The sequence below is a fragment of the Rhamphochromis longiceps genome, linkage group LG15, assembly GCF_057381845.1.
Source record: "Rhamphochromis longiceps isolate RC_006_pf linkage group LG15, R_longiceps_female_GT1.1, whole genome shotgun sequence".
In the NCBI taxonomy this organism is placed as follows: Eukaryota; Metazoa; Chordata; class Actinopteri; order Cichliformes; family Cichlidae; genus Rhamphochromis; species Rhamphochromis longiceps.
The window spans coordinates 7770240-7797622 of NC_140571.1; the positions used below are offsets into that span (position 1 = coordinate 7770240).

At 42.9% G+C, this 27383-nt stretch overlaps 1 protein-coding gene across 2 annotated transcripts; it reads left to right on the plus strand.

Annotated features, from left to right (window-relative positions):
* Positions 1-6271: 6271 nt before the first annotated feature.
* Positions 6272-26214, plus strand: lpin1b (lipin 1b). Of its 2 annotated transcripts, none has more exons than XM_085383197.1 (20): positions 6272-6459; positions 11709-11912; positions 12015-12110; positions 14064-14335; positions 14476-14589; positions 14684-14807; positions 14894-15230; positions 15587-15680; positions 15802-15986; positions 16098-16191; positions 16356-16425; positions 17074-17166; positions 22692-22753; positions 22848-22986; positions 23198-23346; positions 23803-23889; positions 24070-24222; positions 24318-24432; positions 24626-24729; positions 24817-26214. In XM_085383197.1, the coding sequence occupies exons 1-20, from the start codon at positions 6385-6387 to the stop codon at positions 24989-24991; spliced, it is 2742 nt and encodes a 913-aa protein (XP_085239323.1). In that variant the 5' UTR covers positions 6272-6384; the 3' UTR covers positions 24992-26214. The 2 variants fall into 2 exon arrangements, with proteins under 2 accessions (XP_085239323.1, XP_085239324.1); XM_085383198.1 differs by lacking the exon at positions 6272-6459 and adding an exon at positions 6481-9674.
* Positions 26215-27383: the final 1169 nt, after the last annotated feature.

Below are 27383 nucleotides of genomic sequence, written 5' to 3' on the forward strand. Positions count from 1 at the left end.
TAACCCTGTGTTTGCCCTTCCTCAGTGCCACATTGTTGTACCATCGGATTATGTCTGTGTGTTTTATACTGTGTTCACTACCCTTGTTCAGTTCATGTTTTAATTTCTCCAGCAATAAAGTTGAGGTTTTGAGTTACAATTCTGTGTTCGAGTCCTGCATTTGGATCCTCATTTCTGCCTGCCCGCACACAAAGCCCTGACATTACCAGCATAGAAGCATTCACAGTCATTACACTGTATGTACACTATATGTGAAAAAAAAGAAGAAAAACAGAAAGCCAAATATGTCTGTGAGGGTTCTCAGTCATCCAGGTCATCGTAGTCAAGGGAGCTTGCAAAGAAAGGCGTCTGGACTTCTTTAAGTTACTTGAAAACGTTTCACCTCTCATCCAAGGAGCTTCTTCAGTTCTAAGGTCAAATGGTGGAGAGTCCCAGATATAAACCTAGTGGGAGAAAGCCAAATAAGAAATACTTCTAAGCAGTAGAAGGTTGTTGACAGTAGCAAGCTACAGGTCTCTCAATATCTTTCAATATTGCTCTCCCTGAGAACGCTGTGAACAGCTAGGTTTAAGGTATTCTCAGGTATTAGAATTTAACACATTTAAGTATACTGACATAAGTAAGTTAGTGGAAGTTTCAGGTGACCTCCTGCAGCTTGCTGGAATTCTTGTCTGGATTGCCTAAGCAAACACTTGCTTGGTTGGCAACAAGATATCAAGTTAGTGGGGCACCTGAGACACACTTTGTCTAATTAATTGCAGTGTTTTGCCATTCTCAGTGAGAGATGAGAGGCCTTATAAGTGGGTTTTGATAACAATGTCCCGGGGGTACAAGCTGCAGTTTCGTCATCGATCTCACCCTTTTCAGAGAAAGTGACTTCTGTCACACTCTGTGAAGACACTGGGCTTGTCATAGGAAATATGCTACAAAAGGGCTATCACAATAGTGCAATCAGAACACGGGATTAATGAGCAAGGGATTTTATTCCACTTACTTCTTGATTCCAGATACTATATGTCCTGAAGACCATCACTCCAGGAGAGTGGTTCACCTTAGTCCTCAATGATGCTTACTTCCATGTGCCAGTTCATTTTGAACACAGAAGGTTTCTGCATTTCACCTTTTGGGAAGTGTGCATCAGTTTGCTATCCTCCCCTTCGGCCTGTCCCTTGCCCGTTGGATTTTTACGAGGTGACAAGGCCATCCTTGACCTCAATAATCCTGCTGAGAATAAAGATCCCTGATGATTTGCTTATCTGCATCCCCTTATTAATTAACATTCCCAAGACCACATGGTGGTCTTGGGAATGTTAATTAGTTGGGCAAAGAGCTTCCTACATCAATCATAGCAGGCCAAGCTCAACCCTCCAAGACCCAAAGGTTAAAACTTTTCACTATATAAATAAAATGGAATTGCAATTTAATGAATATGTCAATAATTTATAGTGTTTTTAAATATTCCAGTATAGTAGATACATGGATGTTAATGCACAGTAATTGTACACAGCATTGTGTCTGACATTACCTCTAAGAGGGCGCCATGGAGTCAGTAACGTGTAGAAAAATGCATAGATAACAAAACTGGAATCATATAAATACGGTTACACCAGCAAAACAATGTGAGTTAACTGTTACTGTTTAACTTTTGTGTTAACTAGATTGACATTAATGAAGTCAAGGTTAAATTTTAGTAATGGTGGTTTCAAAATATTTTCAACGCACTGATAGGTGATCCAGAAGTAGAGGAGTCATCAGTGAATAATGAAACTGGAGATGTCACTTCTAGAGCAGGACATCTGACTTAATTCTAATGAACCACGTGCCATTCATTCTTCTTAAAAATTTATCACAGTAGTTCATTAAAGAAAACACGAGAGAGTGAGAGAGAGAGAATATGAACTTAGATTAAATAAATAACTCAAACAAGTAAGAAAGGAAACATTCTAAATTCTCATTGTACTGTTTTTGCATCGCACAGTTACTTTTTTTGTGACGTAATTGTGAGTAACTGTGCATCGCAATCAGTGTTGGTCAAGTTACATAAAAAAAGTAACTAATTACTGATTACTTCCCCAAAAAAGTAATCCTGTTACTTTACTGATTACTTATTTTCAAAGGTAATTAATTACTTAGTTACTTAGTTACTTTTTAAAAATAATAATAATAATAATAATAAATTTTATTTATGAGCGCCTTTCAAGTCACCCAAGGACACTTTACAATAGGATAAAACACTTAGTAAAACAATGGCAGAATAAGAACAATAAAATAAAGTACAAGATAAAATGAACAAACAGTGGATTCACAGTGAATATGCAGATTTGAACAGATGAGTTTTGAGTTGGGATTTAAACTGGGGGAGAGAACCAATATTTCTTATTTCAGGGGGCAGAGAATTCCACAACCTGGGAGCAGAGCAGCTGAAAGCTGTGCTTCCCATGGTGGTGAGGCGGAAGGAAGGTACAGTAAGCTGGACAGAAGAAGAAGAACGAAGTGAACGGGCAGAACAAGTGGTGGTTAACAGGTCAGAAAGGTAAGAAGGAGCGAGGTTATGAAGGGCCTTGAAGGTGAGCAGAAGAAGTTTGAAAATTATCCGGAATTTCACAGGGAGCCAGTGAAGTTCCTGAAGAACAGGGGTGATGTGCTGGTAGGAGGGGGTTCTGGTGATAATGCGAGCAGCAGAGTTCTGAACCAGTTGAAGCTTATGGAGGGATTTTTGGAGGAGACCATGCAGAAGAGAATTGCAGTAGTCAATACGGGAGGTAACAAGACTATGTACAAGAATGGACGTAGACTGGGTGGAAAGAGAAGGAAGCAATCTGTTAATGTTACGTAGATGGAAGTAGGCAGAACGGGTGAGGTTATTGATGTGTGATTTATAAGAAAGTGAACTGTCTAGGATGACACCAAGGCTCTTAACCTGAGGAGAAGGGAGAACTGTGGAGTTATTGATGGTGAGTGAGAAATGGTTTGCCTTCAAAAGGTTGGATTTGGTGCCAATAAGGAGGATCTCAGTTTTATCCTCATTGAGCTTTAGAAAATTAGAGGTAAACCAGGATTTTAACTCGGATAGACATTCTGTAAGGGAAGAAGGTGGGAGGGAGGAATCAGGTTTGCAAGAGAGATATAACTGGGTGTCATCAGCAAAACAGTGAAACTGAAGATCAAATTTGCGGAAGATGGTACCTAGAGGGAGGATGTATATTATAAAGAGAAGAGGGCCTAAAACTGAGCCTTGGGGTACACCAGAGGTGACGGGGAATAGACGAGAGCGGAATGATCTTAGTTGAATAAACTGGGAACGGTCGAGGAGATATGATTGAAACCAGGCGAGGGGTGTGTCAGAGATGCCGAGAGAGGAAAGTCTGCTTAGAAGGACAGAGTGAGAAATGGTGTCAAAGGCTGAGCTCAGATCTAAAAGGACGAGAATGGTGAGAAGACCAGAGTCAGCTCCGATTAAGAGATCGTTAGTGACTTTAAGTAGAGCAGTTTCGGTACTGTGACATGAGCGAAAACCAGATTGAAATCTCTCATAGATGTTATTATTAACCAGGTGTAAATGAAGTTGAGCTGCAACCACTTTTTCGAGTATCTTAGAAATGAAGGGTAGATTGGAAATCGGACGGAGGTTGTTAAAGTTGTTAGGATCTAAAGAAGGTTTTTTCAGTATAGGAGTGACTAGAGCAGTCTTCAATAAGGAGGGAACGATACCGGTGGTGAGAGAAGAGTGAATGATAGCACAGATGAGTGGGAGTAAAGAAGAGAGGCAGAATTTCACAAGCCCCGTGGGCATGGGGTCAAGATGACATGTGGCAGGTTTTGATTTACATATTAACTCGGAAATATCAGATAAATCAGGAAGATGAAAAGTGGAAAACGGCTCAAAAAGGAGAAAAGGTTCTGGAGAGGGCGTAGACACAACATTTGATCTGAGTTGCTGGTGGATGTTATCGATTTTCGTAGTCCAGAACAGCATCAAGGAGTTGCATGTTTCAGAGGAATAGAAGTGCGGTGGTAAAGCGTTGGGGGGTTGAATTAGTTTGTTGAAAACTGAAAACAGAGTCCTAGCATTACCCTCATAAGAACTGATAATACCAGAGTAGAAGCTTTGTTTGGCCTTGTTAATGGAGTCTTTATACTGAAGTACATGGTATTTATAGATTTCTGAATCAACAGTTAAACCAGATTTCTTATATTTACGCTCTAGCTGCCGAGCTTTGGCCTTCAGAGCTCGGAGGTCAGAGGTAAACCAGGGAGCAGAGCAAGTGAAGGAAACAGAGTGGGTTTTTACAGGAGCCAGAGAATCAAGGACAGTGCGTAGACAATTATTATAATATAACAACAAATCATCAGGAGTAGAATAGAAGTCTGGAATCTGAAGATTGTCCAAACTGGTAGTGAGAATGTCCATATCAATGTTCTTGATGTTGCGGAACGAAATGAGACGGGTTGGCTTGGTAGAAGAGCAGCAGAGAGTAAGGTTAAATGAAAGGAGGAAGTGGTCAGTTATGGGGATTTTAGTAGCAGAAAGATTCGAGGGAGTAAGACCAGAACAGCAGACCAAGTCCAGGGTGTGTCCTTTAGAGTGAGTGGGGAAATCGATAAATTGTTTAAATTCAGAGCCTTCGAGACAGGAGGAAAAGTCTCTGGTGAGCAGAAGGTCATTATTGTCCATGTGAATGTTGAAATCTCCCACCAAGATCACATTTGGGGAGAGAGATGAAAGATGGGTTAGTAGATTAGCAAAGTCACTGAGAAAGACAGGGTTAGGTTTGGGGGGGCGGTATACAGTAGCTATGATAGTGGGAATGGGTCCAGTCAGCTCACATGCAAGGACCTCTAGAGAACTAAAGGTATCAACATTAACCGGCAGGACTTTCAAGTGCTGGCGAAAAAGGATCGCGAGACCACCCCCACGACCTGAGCAGCGGGGTTTAGAAAAGTAAACAAACCCCAGAGGAGCAGATTCGTTTAGCTGAGAAAAGTCATCAGGTTGTTGCCAGGTTTCAGTTAAGCAGAAAAAGTCAAACTTACGGTCAGATAGGAGGTCTTGGATGAGAGGTCCCTTACTTGTCAATGAACGAATGTTTAGAAGACCGAAGTTGAGTGGAGTATCTTCTTTTTTGCTAATCGCAGTGGGCGCCCTGGGCAGGTGGGCTAGAGATCGATGGTTGACAGCCCGATCAGGGTTCCTGCGAGGGCGGCGAGTAGCAGACCAGAACGATTTAGTTCCATTGGAGTTATGGAAAATCCTGCGGCACCCGCGATGGATGTATCTCTGGCGAGGCTGGAAAGTGATGCCCGGGTGGTAGTGAAGCTCCCGGAAAGGACTGAAAATCTAGCAGCACAAGCACAGAGATGCTAACATTAGCGTGGAGGCTGTTAGGTCCAGAGTGAAGGGGAACGTCCTTACATGTTTAATAGACATTAAAGCTTTAATATGAAAGGAACAACTCTTTTTATCTAGCTGTAGTGTCACTTTTCAAGAAAATCTCACATGGTCAGGTGGGAGACATTTGATGAGCTGACACTGAATGACCTTTGTACCCTTCCTCAGTTCTGCACTCAGTTCTCCAACTTTTGTCATGATGAGTCTGGTTTGCACATTTCTGTGAAGGGAGTAGCAAACTCTACTCTTCTAATATAGCAAATACTTTATGAATACATTTAATCTCTTTAAAATTAAATGTGCTGCTGGGAATCCTTGGCACTCGTGTGAATGTCACTTTGACACATAACACCCACCAAACAGTGTTTTAGACTAAGGAGCCCCCCCATCCCCACCCCTTAGACTAACAAAGGTCATCAGTTCAAACACACTGTGTATAATAGTCTAATATTAATTACAGTAATCACTGGAAGAGTCACTGGGTACTTGGGAGTCTTGGATTTCACCCAATGCAACAGGTGGTCTTGTCTCAACGTGATGCAACAACACTATACTGTCAACAAAGGATCAACACCCACAACAGGTGGCACAGTCTGAACTAATGAGACATTTACATATTAAAAGGCACTGTCAGGCATGTCTTATTAGGTAGATCTCTGTGCCAGTGCAGCTTATTGTGTCATTCTTGTGTGATCATGTCTAAAGGGAAGATGCCCAGTTCCACTAAAATGCAATTTTAGCAGGTGTCCCCCTCATCAAATGCCTAAGAAATCAAAGGGTCTGGTGCATGATGACCACTCCAGACCCAGCTCAGGTTTCCAACCAGGGGGCCTGGGTAAATTTAGTAAGACACTGTTCACTTGCACTCAACAGTCAGACACTTGACATGCGCGGAGAGAGTAAGGATACAAGTTCTTGAGCAGACCAGACTCATATCTATCGAGAGGTGGCAAAGACCAAACATCTGCCGCTGGGATTAAACACACTATGGAATCATGATATCAGCAGAAGATGGAGACGAGTTAGATGAGGCTGCTCAGAACTATGCCACTGACACCACCTGGAGCTGGGTAAAGCGATTTAAGAAAAAAGAAAATCATCTGCATGTGTGGAAAAAAACACAAAAGCATGAATAACGCTTAAAGCAAGTTATACCCGTTTGTGTGTTTCAGCATTTGTGCAATGTGAACATGAATAAAATAGTCACGACAACCTTTCAAAGTCATGCAGTAGGTTCTCTGAGTAGAAGCAGGGAGAGCGGGGTTGTATTTTTCCATAATCCACCAGTGTAAGACTAGACGTTACCACTGAAACTGAAGATGACGGGCTCAGACTCATTAGGTCAAGTAAAAGTTACGAGATACCCTACAGCAGTTGTTATCAACTATATTCACAAATGCATCCACAACACCGAAAGACAGCAGATGTTTTCCTTTTTGTTTTTCCGTATTTGTTTGACATCTTACAGTTAACTTAAATGACTTTTTAAAAACAATCTGCAACCATAAGCCCTGGAAAAGCTCATTATTTTTCCTTTTAGTCTCTGAGTCAGAGTTTAGTCTTTTCAGCCTCTGTCTCATGATCCTCAGGCCAGAATTGCCTCAGCCAATCAGAAACCTATATTATTTTAACAACTGACTCAATTAAAATGTCGTTTAACAAGAATTAGTAATACCTGAGGCAAACTGTGTTGAGTAAGTCCGGTTTATGGTGGAGTCATTTGTAAAAAATGACTGTCAAGCACCTTTCGCTGCATTTTTTGTATGTATTAAAGTGCATGACCAGATCTATGACAGGACAAGCAAACATTTTACCTGTAAATCAGTAATTCATTTAAATGTTAAATGTAGCACGTTGTCTGCAGAATGGACAGTGTGCTATTACACCCTTACATTGTAAGTACAGTATGTGACCACTGCTTAGGAAGGCAGTGAACTGACATCTCACAAGTCATCACTTCCTCTTGGCCTCACAGGGTGTGAGAACACAAAAGCAAAAATGATTTCCCCTTAGCGGGGCTGTCCTAAAAGAACAAGAACAGCTTACATGTTCACCAGTTGAGGTCTATTACAACAGTGTAAATGCACCAAGTAGAAATTTGAAGCTGATGTTTTTCTTCAGCCGAGTAGGCAAGTGAGACTGTCACATGTCAGCAGGTTTCTTGTAGCCTGACACAGGTCACGTCTCTGACCATTCATGTTGAAAATTAAACTGATATCATGTGCTTTTTTAAAAGTGTACAACGCTGGCTGAGTTTGCCTGGCAAAACAACGTGTTCTTGGAAACATGTCGGCAGCTATGTGGCTCATGTATCCTCGGAGGGTCCAGTGACGCCAGCGTTTGTCACCGACATAATGTGTGTCCCGCCTGTTTACGTAGGCACTCTGGGATAGGCTTACCGATGGTACAGATATACATCGGTATGTGTAACATCGAGTGTTTAAAGGACAGGGTGTTTACTGCAGATATTTAAAATAGTTTATGTAAAAAAACAAAGCGAAAGTGTTTTGGCGTTCAGTGTAACAGTGTAAGCATAACATGTTTTACACTGATGAGTTGTTTTGACCCCTTTTTAGGTACACCTGCTTAAAAGGCTTGTTGCTTATATGTGATCATGTGGCAGCAACACAATCCATTTAGGTATGTAAACATGGTGAGGATCACCCACCAAAGTTCAAACTGAGCATCTGATTTAAGTGCCAGACACGCTGGTCTGAGCATTTCAGAAACTGATGATCGAGTGGGATTTTTCCATATAACCATTAGTAGGGTTTACAGAGAATGGTCTGGAAGTGAACAAACATTAATTGAGGCCAGTTCTCTGGGTGGAAGTCTCCTATTGATGCCTCAGGTCTGAGGAGAATGGAATCTGTACCATGAAGAATTAAGGCGCCCCTGAAGGCAAAACGAGGTGCTAACAATAAATAAAGTGGCCAGTGAGTAAAGATGACCATAGGGTGTAATAAAGTAAACTTCTGCAAAAGCGAGATTAAAAGCATCCTGGCCAAAAATATTTGCATTACTTCCATTTGAAATTTGCATTGAGGAAAAAAATGACTAAGAGCGCCTCATATTTCCTGACACCAACCGTCAGAATTTGAAAAAGGATGGTTGCGAAAGTGCAAACCTAAAACAATAAACGCTCATTTTAAGTTGTGATGGAAAACTACTATGAAGACACACACTCTTCCCCTTTCTGCCTCACAGTCTGGAAAAACAATTAGATCGTGTTCACTCAGAGACACATTTTCCCAGACACACAGGCTGAGCTTGGTTTGGTTGCAGAAGAGCTGCACGTGAGGCTTTTGTAGCGTGTAACCCCGTCCAGTATTTGTCCTGGAGCATGAGGGGAGAAGCAGTCTGCTGTCAGGATTTTGGGCTCTGAGGCACAGAGATACAGACAGAGTGGTTTTGGCAGTAATGTAATTGTACCATTAATGACAGTAGAGCCGCTTTTTTTAAATTAGAAATGAAATTGGTGCATTTACATCCTGACTTTGTTTCCTTCTCGAGTATGTTAGTCTTTGCAAACTCAGCGTTTGCATCTTTCTACATTAAATACCTATTTTTGCTTATGTTTAGTGTCCTAATCTCACTAACCACGAGCCGACCACATCCTCTTCGCACAGTCTCACTGGAGGGTCTCGCGCTGTAAGCAAACATGGCATGTGTTACGAGGCAGAGCTGTGATTGGCTAGAAAGATCACCTCACAGCATCAGACCTGACTGACAGACTGGTGACTTTAAACGCTTACGAAGCTTCCACTGCTTCCCGCTGTCAAAGACTTAAGTAAAGTGAGATGTCTTGCTGTAGATTTATTTTTTTTGTTATCAGGGTTACAAGTTTAATGCGACTGGATGTAAACGGTCACGAAAGAGCATAAAGTCACTCTGTAGGCACAGAAGAGCTCCGACAAAGTAAGAAAGAGGGTAATTTTGTTGCCACTGTGGCAATTGAATCGATTTTTTCTTTCTTCTTGGCAACTCAACAGCTCGACGCTGATTGGCCAACTAACGGGTCGGGGTTTTTTTTGCAAGTGACGTCACCCAGTGACAGGACTCCTGAGTGAGAGGAACAGACTCGCTTAGAGAGGAAGAGTCAACGCTTTAACTTAAACGGTAGCGTTTTTGCTCCATGCTCCCAGGAGCTGCATCCGGGCATCAGACATCACCTGTATCGAGGAACAGGAGGTCTTTTAAAATGTTTCGTTGTTTTATTATTCCCGGTTGATGAAACGCTCGTCTCCCGTGTGTTGGTTAAAAGGCAGCCCCTCAGCTCAAACAGGTATGTTTTGGATTGTTTATGTATATTTGACTGCACCTGACTCTGAGATGAAACCGATGATAAACTGTCTTTATTTACTCTGTAGATGTCTGTTATAACCACGCTGGCCACTTGTGTGTCTTTTATCTGTCTTTACGCTCATTAAGCTTTTTTCATTCATCACAAAAAATTCCCGTTTGCCCTGTCAGGAGGTATATGAGTCAGCTGTTTACCATATCGATTAGACCTTATTACACTTTTAGGTGTTTAAACATGCGTTATGGAAGCTGATTTGTCACATCACATGTTTTTTATTTAAACATTTAAATAAAGGAATTTCCTTACATGTAGAAGGTTTTATTTTCTTACATAATCAGGAATAGATTGCATCTTGTACTGTGTGTTTCTGTGTATTGATGTGGGACTGAACACATTATCTGCTAAGCTGTTCAGCCAGACTCTTCCAAATGAACATACCACAGCTAAACACAAGTGGATGGATGGATGGATCCTTTATTGATCCCACTGGGGAAATTATTTGGTCACAGAGCAGGATGTGCCACAGGCATATACTGTGAGCCTTATACAATGAAAAAATTTGCACACAACGGTGATTAAAAAACCCCCCAAACAAATATAATAAAAATGAGATTAAGTTGAATAGTAAACAGTAATCGTACCAGAGAGTAGTGCTAATTACATTAATGAATAGCATCCACACTATAATTCTAAAAATTAATTAATTAATTAATTAATACAAAGAGTGGATCTATTACTTTCTTCCATGTTTCCTGTCATATATACACTGTTCCAGTGGTGGATGCTCAGGCTTTATAAAGGCTCAGTTTAAGATAAATAAGGATTCTTTTCAACTGTGAATAATACTAAGCTATTCTAAAGGATACAAATGTGGCGCTGAAAAAGTGCATAAAAGGTCTTCTTTAGATGGAGGAGCTCTTTTTCTGAAACCCAGCCCAAGTATTTTGCTAGTGTTCAGAGACACTGAGATGAAACAAAAAGAGGAACAAACACAAGACATCTATTTTTAGATTAGGCTGCACTGTACTGTGTAACAGTATTTTGCACTAAAAGTCCTCTGCTTGAAAGTCAACAGTGTCGTAACACAACGCCCCGGTGGAAAATTCAGTTAATAATTTAATACAGCAAAGGTAATTTAGAAGAGATCTTTTATAAGATTTAACAGTCGGTGTCTCTGTTCTTCAGACAGGGCCTCGTCTCTTGTTCACATGTCCTCAAGGGGTAGGATATGTTGGCATTTTTCCAACATATTTAAGGCCATCTTTCCCTGGATCACCACCTCCAGCACTCTCATCCTGTCTGTTACAAGAAGCTATACAAATCGTAATAGTAGTCAGTCTTTACCCTCTGTAGCCTGCTTACGGCCAAATATAAGACGCTAAATATGTTCCAATTTTCACCAGCGCGGGGCTAGAAATGGAAGCTGAACTATTTATAAAATGTTTCTATTTACATTTGTTTTTTAAGGGGAACTCTAAATCCTGTTGGTGTTGAAAGGTTGTTTGACTCAAATGGGCTTAAAAAAAATACATAAGGGGGTGGATGGGGGTTTTATGCATTGAGTTCATGCTATATTTACTGTATTACATTATATACACATGACTTGACAGTCTGGTCTAACTTAGTCTGTCCTTTGACCTTTGATGTGTGAATGGAAAACAGTTGTAAGGCTTTACAGACTCACAGTATGAGGCCCGAGGGGATGTAAGATGTAAGAGAGACAGTAAGGTCAAAAGTGGTAACAGGTTCTTTGTACAGTTTGTAATTACAGATCAGGAAACAGCTTCAACTCCTTCTTCATCTCTTATCCATACAGAAAGCTTATTTTACCTCAGAGTGTTGGAATAGCTCGCCCTATTTCCAGCGGGGTGAGAGTTATGTCACCAGTGCTTTGATTCACGGGCTGAAGATTGCTACGGCAGATGCCCACTCATAAGCGCGTCCACTTTTGAAAGTTGGCCGAGTTCAGGAAGAGGTGACTTACGCAAATAATTTTAATCCGTTCACTTCCCCCAGACCCGTCAAACCATGAATTTCGTGGGCCAGTTGGCGGGCCAGGTGTTTGTCCAGGTCAAAGAGCTGTACCGAGGCCTCAATCCCGCCACCCTCTCTGGCTGCATCGACGTCATTGTTGTGAGACAGCCCGATGGCTCCCTGCAGTGCTCGCCATTCCACGTGCGCTTTGGCAAGCTGGGGGTCCTACGGTCCCGAGAGAAAGTGGTGAGAAGATAAAAAAAAAAACAACGACAACAACAACAAGGGCATCTTTAGAGGAAAAGTTTAATGTTCTAGTTTGTTCAGCTCTCACCCTTTTGCTTTTAGGTGGACATGGAAATCAACGGAGAACCAGTAGATCTCCACATGAAGCTTGGGGAGAACGGCGAGGCGTTTTTTGTGCAAGAAACAGAAAATGATCAGGTAACGATTGGGAGCGTTTCCGCGAAGCATAATCCTGTCTGCATGTAATTATATTTTGATTAACTAATTTGGCCAAATCATCTGATCTCATGTGGAACTGCTTAAATGAACAGGTGAGAAAATGACACAGCAGTGAAGAACTTTATATAAAAAACCCTAAAAGACTGTTATATTTGTAGCCATATAAAAGGCAGTACATTTCGATCGTGGCTCAAGAGTTGGGAGTTCGCCTTGTAATCGGAAGGTTGCCGGTTCGAGCCCCGGCTTGGACAGTCTCGGTCGTTGTGTCCTTGGGCAAGACGCTTCACCTGTTGCCTACTGGTGGTGGTCAGAGGGCCGGTGGCGCCAGTGTCCGGCAGCCTCGCCTCTGTCAGTGCGCCCCAGGGTGGCTGTGGCTACAATGTAGCTTGCCATCACCAGTGTGTGAATGGGTGGATGACTGGATGTGTAAAGCGCTTTGGGGTCCTTAGGGACTAGTAAAAGCGCTATACAAATACAGGCCATTTACCATTTCCGCCTTTATGTGGCCTTTTTGATTCAAATAAAACCAAGATTCAAATGATAACACTTTATTTACACCCTGCGCTCACACACTCCCCATTTGCAACTGAAAAGTGTTATCCAAACTTTCTTTTTCCTACTCGGAATGATAGTAGTTTGAACAAAGTCGCACTGTGTGCAGAGTTGGCACAGCACCCAGGAATTTCTCCCCTTTCCTTTTTTTAAAAACCGACTGCCTTTGTTTATCAGCGAGCAAGAGCTGAGAACGCAGAATTTACTCACCAAGGCTTTATGACCTGGAAGTATGTCAAACACTGGGAGCATGAGGATAAATCGGAAACTGGATAAATATGCTTCTGGAAATTTAAATGTTTGCGGTATTGCAGTATTTGTGAAACTGGCTTAAGTATTAGAGAAATGCTCAGAGCTTGGCGAGTTAAAGATATGTCAGAATTCCTCCAGTCTGACCTACATTTCTACTTTTTATGTTTACAAAACTTCACGGAAAGCCGTTTTTCCTCAGTTTTTTGGAAAGTCAGTGTTTAATTTTATTTTGGTTTTGCGAGGTTCAGTTGCAGCTTTAAAGAGCCTGGTTGCATGTACTCTCATCTTCTTTCTCTTTCTCTCTCTTTTTGGCTTTGTATGCACGTGAGGATGCATGCAGAAAAAGATAAAAACAAGCTCTAAAGTACTGAAGCTTGGGGCTGGCTGTAACGAGGGAAGTGTCTGATTTATTTTCCCCTGGGTGGTGTCAAATTCTCAGGCTTGAACGAGCAACTAGGGGAGGAGCGTTGTTTCTCTGAACCCATTTTCTTGGCTCAGGGAAGCAAAACGTGAGGCATTGTTGTCAGACCACAAATCATGGTGTTATACGTCAGTTTGTCTTCGCTTTCTGTTTTTCCCCTAAGTCTGCACACACATATTTATGTTCCCCTGGATGGACAGCAGGAGACCTCCTGGAAAACTCTTTTCTTTTCCTAGAAGGAGGGATCATAAAAGTGACCAGAACTGAGAAACAGAGTCTGCTTCTGCTTTGGCAAACCCTTTCCTCTGTGGAGGTTTTTGCAGTTTGGCAGTTAATTGCAAACCTATGTCTCAGACCAAAGTCATGCGATACACTAACTATGGAGTGGGGGATTTATTGCAATGATTATAATCTACTTTTATGCAGAGTGTTGTTATCTTTTGTTTCTCAGTGGTTGACATAGCTTCATGTCAAAGCAGGAGATAATAGCTGTGCAGGTTGCACTATCACATGTTGTTCTGCGTTACAAAAATCAAAGTGTGAACAGTAGGGGAGTCAGCAACACTCCTACAGCACCCAATTTCAGTGCAGACCTAAAGCTTTGACAGTAAATCCAAACAGATTTCCTCATGTGGGTAGTTTTTGGTGTAACGTTCAGGCTCTTTGTCTGCTCGGCATTGTTTCACTCCTGTTTCCTGTCTTAACAGGAAGTGGTTCCCTCCTACCTGGCCACCTCTCCTATCCTATCAGATGGACCTGTTTTGATGGGGAAGATCTCCGGGACACCCATACAGAATCTGTGCTCCGTGGCAAGCAATGGCGAGAACAGTAACATGATGATGAAGAAAAGGAGGAAGAGGAGGAGGAAGGCTCGGGCGGACAGCCTGAGGAGAGAGGAAAGTGGAGACTACTCCGCGGACGAAGACATGTTCCCCATAGACATCAGCTCGGATGAAGTGGCAGAAATGGAGAGCAACAGGTAAGAGCTGGCCGTGAGGAGTGAAGGGAAATGGTGAAGGACTAATCAAATACCCATGCAGAGGATGAGGATGATCACCTGACAGTGTAAGAGAGAGTAAAGAAAACCCTGACTAACTCGTCTTTGTGATTATACTCCAGGTCTTCATCTCGGGATGTCTCTAGAGAGGAGAACACAGTTGGTTCGACCAACAGTTCTTTCAAACAGGCTGGCATGTACACTCGTTCAGATGGGGAGTGGAGTCCCATTCAGAGGTGCTCGACTCACACAAAATACTTTCACACCTACAGTAAATGCTATAAATCCATGAAATAAATGTGGAAATGCTATAATCTCTTTTTCTTTTAGTCCTGGAAACTCTCGCCCCACATCTCCCAAGAGTGATTCTGAGCTAATTGGCAAACCGTCAAACACAGACAATCAGAATCCAGAAATGCACTGGGCGTGGGGAGAGCTGCCTCAGGCCGCCATGGTAGGAAAGCCTTAATCCTGATACCCTAATCTGCAGTGTTGTTATTTCTTCAGCTCATATCATCATCCTCTTCTCCACTCTTGTAGCCATCTGTCCTTCCACTGAAGTCCAGCCCTCCACCAGTTTGCCCCGTATCTATCCCGGTGTCTGAAAGCACGCACTTCCGTGTGATTACGCCTGAGGTGTCTTCGGAACAGTGCGGACCCTGCTCGGAAATACCAGCACTGCGACTGCTGATGCCGACAGAGACGATGCACACAGAGGAAATGGTCGATGCAGAATCCATTGGGATGGAGTCTCAAACGATAACTTCGGCGATGCAAGTTACAACAGTGGGAGGCGTGGCAGCTCGTATGGTGGCCGACATGGAGGACACTTCACCCCGTCCACAAGGCAAAGCAGACTCTCCGTCAAAGAAAAAAGGTAAACCTTAAAAAGGTTTCCCCACGTATCATTTAATGCACTGTGTTACGTCGAGAAGCTGCAGCTTCACACTGCAAATTGCTCAAACTCAATCAGTTGCTCTCCGTAGTATAAGATAAGATGCAATATAAGATGGATTTACAGCCAAAAATGTGTCTGAATCGCTGCATATGATTGCAAAGATAAACAGGGGCCAGGTGAACGGATCTGGTACTACAAGGAAGCTTACAGCCTCATAATAATCCATCTATAGACCCTCTCACAGAGATCAAGCTGGCAAATGATTTGCTTCTGGATAAATCAGTCGGGGGGGGAAAAAAATCTAAGAGGCTGAAAATGAATTTGCTCTTTTGCAGATAAAAGGAGTCGCCATCTTGGTTCTGATGGAATTTATCTAGACGACATCACTGAGCTTGAACCGGAAGTGGCAGCCCTTTATTTTCCTAAGAGGTATTTGGACATCACGCACGCTTTCATGTTAAGAAAAGTTTCATACAGTTGTATTTCTGAACTGTGCAGAATGATCAGCGAGATTCTTATCAAAAGTATCTCCTCTTTTTCTTTTTTGCAGTGACACTGGTGCAACAGTGAGGAGCATCTCGGATCCGGGCCTCCACAGCACCAGTCAGTCTCCTCAGTCTGTAAGCTCTGGAGGAGACAGTGGAGTAGACAGTTACTGCGATCCCATGTCTGACCTGCCATCAATTGCCATCTCTTTGTGTGGGGGGCTCAATGACAACAGGGAGATCACGAAAGGTAAACGATCACGTGACATGACACGACTCCAAGATGCACTTTAGACACTGTGTTGTAAGCATGGGGAATAAGTAACGTGTGGGTTTTTTTTCTTCTCCCTTCCTTTTACAGAGCAATTTTATAAGAAGACCGTGTCCTATCAGCAGTTCACAGAGAACCCCTCTATCATCGACGACCCCAACTTAGTGGTGAAAATTGGCTCAAAGTAAGACATTCGAGTGTACTGAATGGATTCATGTGTCACACACTGCGGGCAAAAACAGCAGCGTTAGCACAACTCTTTGGCCTAATGAGCTAAAATTGGCTGAAAAACATGTGTTTTGCTGCATTTATGGAAGGGTTAAAAATACATTTTGTTATCTCCCACAGGTACTATAATTGGAACACTGCAGCTCCGCTTGTGCTGGCTATGCAAGCCTTTCAGAAGCCTCTGCCAAAGGTAAGAGTTGATTGCAGACGCTGCACAGATATTTAGGAGTCAGTAAGTTGGGTTGGATTACATGAGAAGTATTCCCCCTTCTGACTGATCCCGGTACTGCACCACTTTACATAACATAAGGCCTAATGTGGAGTCTGTGGACCTCAAACCTCACTGTGTTCAGTTTTTGCTACTGCAGACAAAATTTACATTGTGTAACAAATGTCTTCCAAACTTTTGCTCTCAAGCTAAATGTTGTTTTCTCCTTTGTTCTCTCCCCGTCTTATTTTATTACTCCCTCCATCCATCTGTTAGTCCTCCTGCCCTAATTACATTCACTCAACCTTACAGTTCCTCCTCTGCTGTCTGACCAGTGTTCTGGGCTACAGCTCTGTATGTTTATTTTTTGTTTTAAACACCCCTCCCCCCTTTAATATCTCTACACAAGCTTTCACTTTTATTCTGTTGGTGTATTTCCCCCCGCTTCGGCCTCAGGCACATTCTTGGTTTTGCCTCAGTGTTTGTTGATTTACGGTATAGTTTGCTTTATTTTTTAAGTGTGTCTTTATGGCTTTGTGTTGTGGTTGCTTGGTGTGTGTGTGTGTGTGTGTGTGTGTGTGTGTGTGTGTGTGTGTGTGTGTGTGTGTGTGTGTGTGTGGTCTGCTTCAGGCTGCAGTGGAGAACATCATGGAGGAGAAGATGCCCAAGAAAGCAGGAAGGTGGTGGTTCTCCTGGAGAAGCAAGAACAGCAGTGCCAAATCGGTAATTTAAAGCGGCAGCTATGTTAATTGTGAACTAGAAAGCGAAAATTTCTGAAGAAATTTTAAGTGTGCCTATGCCGCCGCTAATCAGTATAGTTTGCCATTCAAACGGCTACAGAGAGCAAAACTCACCGGAGCAGCCATTCTCCACCATGAACTATGGTAAAACCAAACACCGCTCGCGCCTCACAGATGACAGCTTACAGTTTTGTGTAAAGATGAGGTGACTTCGTACAGCCCCAATTTGTAGACGCTGTGCGCAGAGGTTCATAAGCAGACCCGACAATGTTTGCATGAACACACTTTGAAGCATTACGTTATGGACCACTTTTCACACATAGTTGCTGTACCCACACAGCCGGCTGTAGCTTTTCATCTCATAGCCCGACACATACACAAAAAAAAAAAAAAAAAAAAACGCTGAGGTGGGTCCACCTCCCCTGCAGCGGCACTGCAGACCACGCCCTGCCACACACATCAAACACGTAAAATAAATATTTATGCACTTTTCATTCACTTTTTGTTTTTTGTTATTTTTACACAGTGTTCTGAATGATTAACAATGGTCTACAGCCAATCTTGTGTATTATTATACAAACTTTGGTTGTAAGATTCAGATAACTATTTAATAAAAGCTAAATATTTTATATGAGAGTAAGAAAGAAAAGTATATCTTTGTCTCATACTCTCATCAGACAATACATGAACCTCTCAATAAACAAAATATTTGCTCAGCTTAAATGACAAACCGCTATTTTACACAGTGGAACACTTATTTTTAAACAAAACCAATGCAGTTCGCCACTGACAGTGCTTACCTTTGCACATCACAGTAAACACTGAACCAAGATGGCGCCCACGCGAACGAGAAATCTGAACTACGGTGTCCTGCAGAGGACAAATGGTCAAAATTGCTAAAATTTACAACATATATGCAGCTCAACAGCGACACCTTGTGACTTATTCCAGTCACTACCTTACATATACATAACGTCTTACCTGACATTCAGTTCACCGGACACTCATACTGAATCACCAGCCCATATAAATGAAAAATAAGTCCAGCAGCCAACCAAGAGTCATCACGAAAGACTAGGGGTTACACGACAGCGTGAGCGGGCCTGGGTGTCAGCCAGCCCAGCCTGGGTGTCAGCCAGCCCGACCTGGGTGGCAGCCAAGCCGCGCTAGCCAGCTAGCCGCCATGCGGCGGTGAAACGAGAGCGTGAGCCGGCCTGGGTATCAGTCAGCCCGGCCTAGGTGTCAGCCAAGCCGCCCTAGCCAGCTAGCTGCCATGCGGCGCTAGCAGTAACATCGTGAGAGATATGGGACTTCTTGATAAAATATGGGACTTCTTGATAAAACGAGCAGATATTTGAAGTTTACACCCCTACATTCTCGCCTGAAAATAGGGGAGGCTGTCATAAAGTTCAAAATCAGTAACTTAGCGCGCACAGCTGTATAGAAACTCCGTCGTGCTAGCTAGCACGCAGTACAGTTATTGTAACTGTCAGCACAACGAAAATAAACTACACCTAAACTCGGTTTATATCTGACCCAAATAGAGTGCAGTTAATAACGTCTTACCTGAAATTCAGTTCACCAGCCGCCTGCTTCTCCTGCATTGGGTTTCCCTTATCCACGATTGAGCTCCGCGTTAGCCACCACCGGTCGATCGGTGTTTCTTTCCCCGCATACGAGGGGAAGAGACATATACCGGTGGCTAACGCGGAGCTAGCTAGCCACCGGTATATGAACAACTCAGTTATTTTTTCCACATCGACCAGCATCATCGGCCCATATAAACGAAAAATAAGTCCAGCTAAGACAAAGACTGTTTGCGGAGCGATCGGGGGTGAAAGGAGTTAGAGACGCCTCACTGAAAGCCAAGCCTGGGTGCTTTTGAGCGAAGCGGCGCTAGCTAGCCGAGCTAGCTAGCCGGCCGGCCAAACTAGCTAGCCGGCTAGCAGCAACATCGTGAGAAATCTGTTGCTAATATGGGATGTTTTGACAAAACGAGCAGATATTTGACGTTTACACACCTACATTCTCACCTGAAAACCGGTCGATCGGCGGCCGCCTCACATGTTTCTTTCCCCACATATGAGGGGAAAGAGACACATACCGGTGGCTAGCTAGCTCCGCGTTAGCCACCACCAAACAACTCAGTTAGTTTTTCCTCATCGACCAGCATCATCGGCCCATATAAACGAAAAATAAGTCCAGTGTGAAACAGTCGCTTGGCGAGCGATCGGGTGGTTTAGCGAGTGTCAGCCTCTTAAGTTTAAGACAAGCCCGGCTGCTTTTTAAGCGACGCGGCGCTAGCTACCCAGCTAGCGTCAGTACACAGGAACTACTTCCGGTAGTTATACAAAATAAAAGCGTCCACAGGGACACAGCGGCCGCCTCGCATTACTCCCGACATACCACTAGAGTGAGCCAGCACACCACAAATGAAGTTTTCTTGTTCTCCATTCATTTCAATGGGAAAAAACTTGCATTAAAATATTCATATTTAAAACACTATAGAAGTAATAAACACCAAAAGTCATAGCAACTCATTCCAGCTCCAGCTGCACACAATGATATATCATATGTGAACCTTGTCTCAAAACTGTGGGGCGAGTTAAGGTCCAAAATTTCAGGCGGAAAAAGAATAATAATAACTAGAAAGCGAAAATTTCTGAAGAAATTTTAAGTGTGCCTATGCCGCCGCTAATCAGTATAGTTTGCCATTCAAACGGCCACAGAGAGCAAAACTCAGCAGAGCAGCCATTCTCCACCATGAACTATGGTAAAACCAAACACCGCTCGCGCCTCACAGATGACAGCTTACGGTTTTGTGTAAAGATGAGGTGACTTCGTACAGCCCCAATTTGTAGACGCTGTGCGCAGAGGTTCATAAGCAGACCCGACAATGTTTGCATGAACACACTTTGAAGCATTACGTTATGGACCACTTTTCACACATAGTTGCTGTACCCACACAGCCGGCTGTAGCTTTTCATCTCATAGCCCGACACATACACAAAAAAAAAAAAAAAAAAAAGCAGAGAGAGCACAGACTTTACACCTGAGCGGCACTGCAGACCACGCCCTGCCACACACATCAAACACGTAAAATAAATATTTATGCACTTTTCATTCACTTTTTGTTTTTTGTTATTTTTACACAGTGTTCTGAATGATTAACAATGGTCTACAGCCAATCTTGAGTATTATTATACAAACTTTGGTTGTAAGATTCAGATAACTATTTAATAAAAGCTAAATATTTTATATGAGAGTAAGAAAGAAAAGTATATCTTTGTCTCATACTCTCATCAGACAATACATGAACCTCTCAATAAACAAAATATATGCTTGGCTTAAATGACAAACCGCTATTTTACACAGTGGAACACTTATTTTTAAACAAAACCAATGCAGTTCGCCACTGACAGTGCTTACCTTTGCACATCACAGTAAACACTGAACCAAGATGGTGCCCACGCGAACGAGAAATCTGAACTACGGTGTCCTGCAGAGGACAAATGGTCAAAATTGCTAAAATTTACAACATATATGCAGCTCAACAGCGACACCTTGTGACTTATTCCAGTCACTACCTTACATATACATAACGTCTTACCTGACATTCAGTTCACCGGACACTCATACTGAATCACCAGCCCATATAAATGAAAAATAAGTCCAGCAGCCAACCAAGAGTCATCACGAAAGACTAGGGGTGACACGACAGCGTGAGCGGGCCTGGGTGTCAGCCAGCCCAGCCTGGGTGTCAGCCAGCCCGACCTGGGTGGCAGCCAAGCCGCGCTAGCCAGCTAGCCGCCATGCGGCGGTGAAACGAGAGCGTGAGCCGGCCTGGGTATCAGTCAGCCCGGCCTAGGTGTCAGCCAAGCCGCCCTAGCCAGCTAGCTGCCATGCGGCGCTAGCAGTAACATCGTGAGAGATATGGGACTTCTTGATAAAATATGGGACTTCTTGACAAAACGAGCAGATATTTGAAGTTTACACCCCTACATTCTCGCCTGAAAATAGGGGAGGCTGTCATAAAGTTCAAAATCAGTAACTTAGCGCGCACAGCTGTATAGAAACTCCGTCGTGCTAGCTAGCACGCAGTACAGTTATTGTAACTGTCAGCACAACGAAAATAAACTACACCTAAACTCGGTTTATATCTGACCCAAATAGAGTGCAGTTAATAACGTCTTACCTGAAATTCAGTTCACCAGCCGCCTGCTTCTCCTGCATTGGGTTTCCCTTATCCACGATTGAGCTCCGCGTTAGCCACCACCGGTCGATCGGTGTTTCTTTCCCCGCATACGAGGGGAAGAGACATATACCGGTGGCTAACGCGGAGCTAGCTAGCCACCGGTATATGAACAACTCAGTTATTTTTTCCACATCGACCAGCATCATCGGCCCATATAAACGAAAAATAAGTCCAGCTAAGACAAAGACTGTTTGCGGAGCGATCGGGGGTGAAAGGAGTTAGAGACGCCTCACTGAAAGCCAAGCCTGGGTGCTTTTGAGCGAAGCGGCGCTAGCTAGCCGAGCTAGCTAGCCGGCTAGCCGGCCGGCCAAACTAGCTAGCCGGCTAGCAGCAACATCGTGAGAAATCTGTTGCTAATATGGGATGTTTTGACAAAACGAGCAGATATTTGACGTTTACACACCTACATTCTCACCTGAAAACCGGTCGATCGGCGGCCGCCTCACATGTTTCTTTCCCCACATATGAGGGGAAAGAGACACATACCGGTGGCTAGCTAGCTCCGCGTTAGCCACCACCAAACAACTCAGTTAGTTTTTCCTCATCGACCAGCATCATCGGCCCATATAAACGAAAAATAAGTCCAGTGTGAAACAGTCGCTTGGCGCGCGATCGGGTGGTTTAGCGAGTGTCAGCCTCTTAAGTTTAAGACAAGCCCGGCTGCTTTTTAAGAGACGCGGCGCTAGCTACCCAGCTAGCGTCAGTACACAGGAACTACTTCCGGTAGTTATACAAAATAAAAGCGTCCACAGGGACACAGTGGCCGCCTCGCATTACTCCCGACATACCACTAGAGTGAGCCAGCACACCACAAATGAAGTTTTCTTGTTCTCCATTCATTTCAATGGGAAAAAACTTGCATTAAAATATTCATATTTAAAAAACTATAGAAGTAATAAACACCAAAAGTCATAGCAACTCATTCCAGCTCCAGCCGCACACAATGATATATCATATGTGAACCTTGTCTCAAAACTGTGGGGCGAGTTAAGGTCCAAAATTTCAGGCGGAAAAAGAATAATAATAATAATAATAATAAATCCGAGCAATAGTAATAAGTGTGCCTTCGCATAGGCACACTTAATAATAATAATAATAATAAATCCGAGCAATAGTAATAAGTGTGCCTTCGCATAGGCACACTTAATAATAATAAATCCGAGCAATAGTAATAAGTGTGCCTTCGCATAGGCACACTTAACAAGTTACGCGCCAGATAAACACCAACCTGGCACTGTTTTTATTACCTATAGGATTCAGCCTCTGAGCGTGGGGCCTGTTGCACTGCTGAGCAGGTTGGGAATATGACAAGCAGGTAAGAGAGCATTCCTGGCTCAAAATTGTCCTTGCTCACTTACTGAGGTTTATATTGAAGCATATAAATGCCCTGTTCACCTCTCTGATGACAGACTGAAAGAAGAGTCATCCTCTAGTGATGAGGACCACCGGGAAGCCAAGCAGAACTCTTCCCTCATACAGACAGAGCCGGTACTCACAACGGGAGGCGTGTCTTATAAGAAAACTCTCCGACTCACATCAGAGCAGCTGGTGAGCACACAAGTTAAAGCACAAGTTTGGATATGATAGAGAGATAGCTCAAACATTAAAAAAGAAGCATAAAAGAATGAGTTACCAGCTTGAGCAAGATGGCAGCAGTAAAGATCCACCTGACAAGCCCAAATGGTGCAGCTATAACACAATTCTCTTCCTTTCTGAGTGGTTTTTCATGGATTTTCACCCCCTTCACCAAATTTCCCAGCTGTCTCTTCAGTTGCAAGACGGGCCTAACGATGTCGTGTTCAGCGTCACCACTCAGTACCAGGGAACCTGTCGCTGTCAAGGCACCATCTACCTCTGGAACTGGGATGACAAGATAATTATCTCCGACATAGATGGAACCATTACCAGGTGCGTGTGTCTTGTTTTTGTTTTTTTTAATGCATAATGGAGTTTAGTTTGGACGGCAAATCTACTGGAAGTGGCTCCAGTATTAGGTTCATCTGCATGCTGTACAACTCTGTGCACAGCAGGGTTCAGTGTGATGAATAAACTCTTCACGGCTATTCCATCTGTAACATTTATTCACTGCTGATTATGAGGCAATTTGTCATTCTGATCAGAAGATTAAATATGCAGCTTCTTGCAAAGGTAGCATTTAATAGAGAGCTAGCAGGTACTTTTCCAGTTATTGTGACAATTAAATCCTCTCTCAGACTAAACAGAGGATGCTTTTATATATTCCAACAATGAGAAGTATTCCAAAGGGTTTTAAATCTGGATGACTATGACATAAAACATCATTAGATTTTTACACAAGTGCAAAAAAATGCATTTTTAATAACGCTTGCTTGTATTTGTCTCCAGGTCAGACACATTAGGTCATATCCTGCCCACACTCGGGAAAGACTGGACACACCAGGGGATTGCTCAGCTGTACCACAAAGTCAGCCAGTAAGAACTACTTTGTTAACAGTCTACTCTCAGTTTTAAAGTAAAGCATAAAGGAGATTTTATAGAAATAAAATAAAGCTCTTAAAGAAATGCTTTTACAAAGTTAAAGAAATTATTTAGTAATTTCAACTCTCTATTGACACAAGTTGGTTAATATTAATCTCTTCCTCTCCACATCAGAAATGGCTACAAGTTCCTGTACTGCTCAGCCCGAGCGATCGGCATGGCTGACATGACTAGAGGTTACCTCAACTGGGTCAACGAGAGAGGCACTATGCTTCCTATGGGCCCCGTCCTCTTGAGCCCGAGCAGCCTCTTTTCAGCTCTGCACAGGTATTTCAGATCACAAACGTGCATCTGTTTTTCTATATTAGTACATGAGAGGATGCAGGAGGAACTCATCGTGCAGTGCTGATTGTGTTTCACAGGGAGGTGATAGAGAAGAAGCCGGAGAAGTTCAAGGTAGAGTGTCTCACTGATATCAAGAACCTCTTCTACCCCAACAAGCAGCCGTTCTACGCAGCATTCGGCAACAGACCGACGGTAACTCACATGCGGCTCTGCAGAGCTTACAAACAGTTATATTTGCTTATAGTTTAGTCTATTTCTCACCATAAAAGTGAGTTTGGATGTTCACTGAGGGTAAATTGAAGCTTTTTAGGTATTTTTTTGCACTGTTTAAGTCTAATATCCAGTATATCTAACATTAAAAATGCCCCTGTTCTTGTCTTTGTAGGATGTATACTCATACAAAGAAGTTGGGGTGTCACTAAACAGGATTTTTACAGTGAACCCCAAAGGGGAGCTGGTGCAGGAGCACGCCAAGACCAACATCTCATCGTAAGTCCTTCACCCAGGTCCCACTGGATTGCTCTCATGGCCCTTACAGCATCACTGCATCATCTCGCTCTCCTCTCTTCTCTTCAGCTACGTACGTTTGTGCGAGGTCGTTGACCACGTGTTTCCGCTGAAGGCCCGAGCGTCCTCCTCTGACTTCCCCTGCTCGGACACCTACAGCCACTTCACCTACTGGAGGGAGCAGTTCCCCCTGGTGGAGAGTCAGGAAACTACACCTCAACAGACCGCCAGCTCCAGCAGCTGACCGACTACCTCTGGCCTTTGGAGCAAGGACTAAATGATGGTGTGCTTGAGATGTAGCAGAGGGTTGGAGAATGATGTGTGCGAGTGTATAATTGTTGAGTTTTCGTTTTGTTTTTTCAACAGAAGATGGAGCACTTTATAAATGGACAGCGGAGAGTAAAACTAGTAAACGAGTAAAGCAATCTGCTGTGAATAGTCTTAATTCACAAGATGGATATAAGCACACTTTTATTAAAAGATGGACTTTGGGGTCATCTGACTAAAAGTATGTATGTGTAGTGAGGAATAAAATATTAGTATTTTATTCAGGCAGCTTAGTATGGATACTATTTTATAGGGAGTGTTGGCAATATATCAGTAGCTAGACTACAATGTATGACCTAGACAGTTCTTTAACACACACTATAGCTGAATTATGGCCTCTGTTTATCATAACGAGAGAGCAGGTTACTTAAATTTGTGCCAAATAGTCAACGTGGAATTTATTTTCTTACTGTGATCATCTGCTCTGCAGGGCCAGAAGTGGTGTAAACATTTCCACATACATACATGGCTTAAATTAAAACAGTATAGTTAAACCAGCATCTTCAGTTGAATTCTACATTTGGCTTCATTTCTGCGTTTATTTATATATTTATTTAACCGATGCCATTTTTTGTCCTCTTTAGTTTACACACAGCCTTCAATCAGCATGGAAGTGCAGCTCTCCACGTGCATTTGTACTATGTAGCAACACATATGTGAGGCGACCGAGCCAGTGAGTGTCAGGACAGAAAAGCACAACACTTTAAAGCATCGTCTTCCTTATTTGCGAGAGGGATTGGTGAAATATTTGTTTTTCTATTCAGAGTCTGCATGTGCTGTGGTGAGAATGTGATTTCAGTTTGTGAGGTGCAGTTTTTCGCCTTTCTGTTATAGTTCATGTAGTCTACGTTACTGTATAAGATGCAGACTGTGTAAGATGTAGCGTACACTTCTGCTACTGCTAGCAGCTAAGAGAGGTCATAGTATTTTAAGAAAAAAAGGGTCTTTATATCATATAATGCGGTCATATGAATATGTAAACAGGGACTGAGTCACTTAACAAATAAAATTGGCAGAGTATTATCAGCCTGTAGTATAGTTTCTAAGAGATGGTGTGTGTGTGTGTGTGTGTGTGTGTGTGTGTGTGTGTGTGTGTGTGTGTGTGTGTGTGTGTGTGTGTGTGTGTGTGTGTGTGTGTGTGTGTGTGTGTGTGTGTGTGCATAATGCTTTAACAATGCTATTATTCTTTCAATGAAAGAGCTAAAGTAGCGTGAAATTGTTTTTATTTTTGCCTTAGCTGTAAACGTGATCTGCATTTTGCTCTCTTTTGAACAGTTGCTTGTTAAACTGGTGCAGTCGGACTCATAAATGACATTGGGGTAAACACTTTATGTGTGAATAGAAACAATAAAGACTCCTCTGCTTGCCTAACTCATGAGATGATCATTGTTCGGCAACAAAAAAATACATAAATAAAATGAAGATTTACAAAAATGTTCACCTTCATTTTTGTGGTTGCTCTTCATTTTGAGACTGCTCACCACTGAAGAAACTGATACCAATTGCTCTTGACTGGTGAAGCATGTTTGAGTCTGTAGCTCGAGACTGAGTGGACAGAGGGGTGGAGGCCAGGGCGAAGGTCAACCAAAAGGACTTCAGTAGTAGTACTAGTAGTTCTACGTGATTTATTAGCTTGTATGGTCACCTTTAGCAGCAATAACTTTACGTCATTGTTTTCTGCATGACTTTATCAGTCTCTTACAACCCTGTGGAAGAATTTTGCCCCACTCTGTACGCCACCACTGTACAATGTTGCTTCATTTCATTGAGGTTTGTGGGCATTTACTTATGCACATCTCTCTTAAGGTCCTGCCAAAGTATATCAATTTTACTATCTTGACTTTGACGGGGATGCTGATAGATTTGCTGAAAGGCTTGGGATCATGGTCCTAATGAATTTCTCAGTTTTGACCAAGCTTTAGCTGTTGGACAGAAGGTCTAACATTTGCCTTCAGAAGACTTTGGTACACAGAGGAGTTCATGATTGACTCAAAGACTGCAAGCTGCCCAAATCATGACCCGTCCACCACTGTGCTTGCCAGTTTGCACAGATATCGCACAACAAATGTGGGGCTGTGCATTACCATCTCCACTTTGCTCTCATCTGTCCAAAAGGACATTGTTCCAGAAGCCTAGTACATTTAACATTGTAACTGAAGCCGGTACACCTGGAACTCTTGGGGGGTTTGCAGTTTCTCTGAGTGTTGCCTTTTAGGGTGAATTTGATGGGAAGTGCACTTCTGGGAAGATTGACAGCTGCCGTGAATGTCACATGTGAATAATCTTAAGCACATCTGAATGCTCCAAAC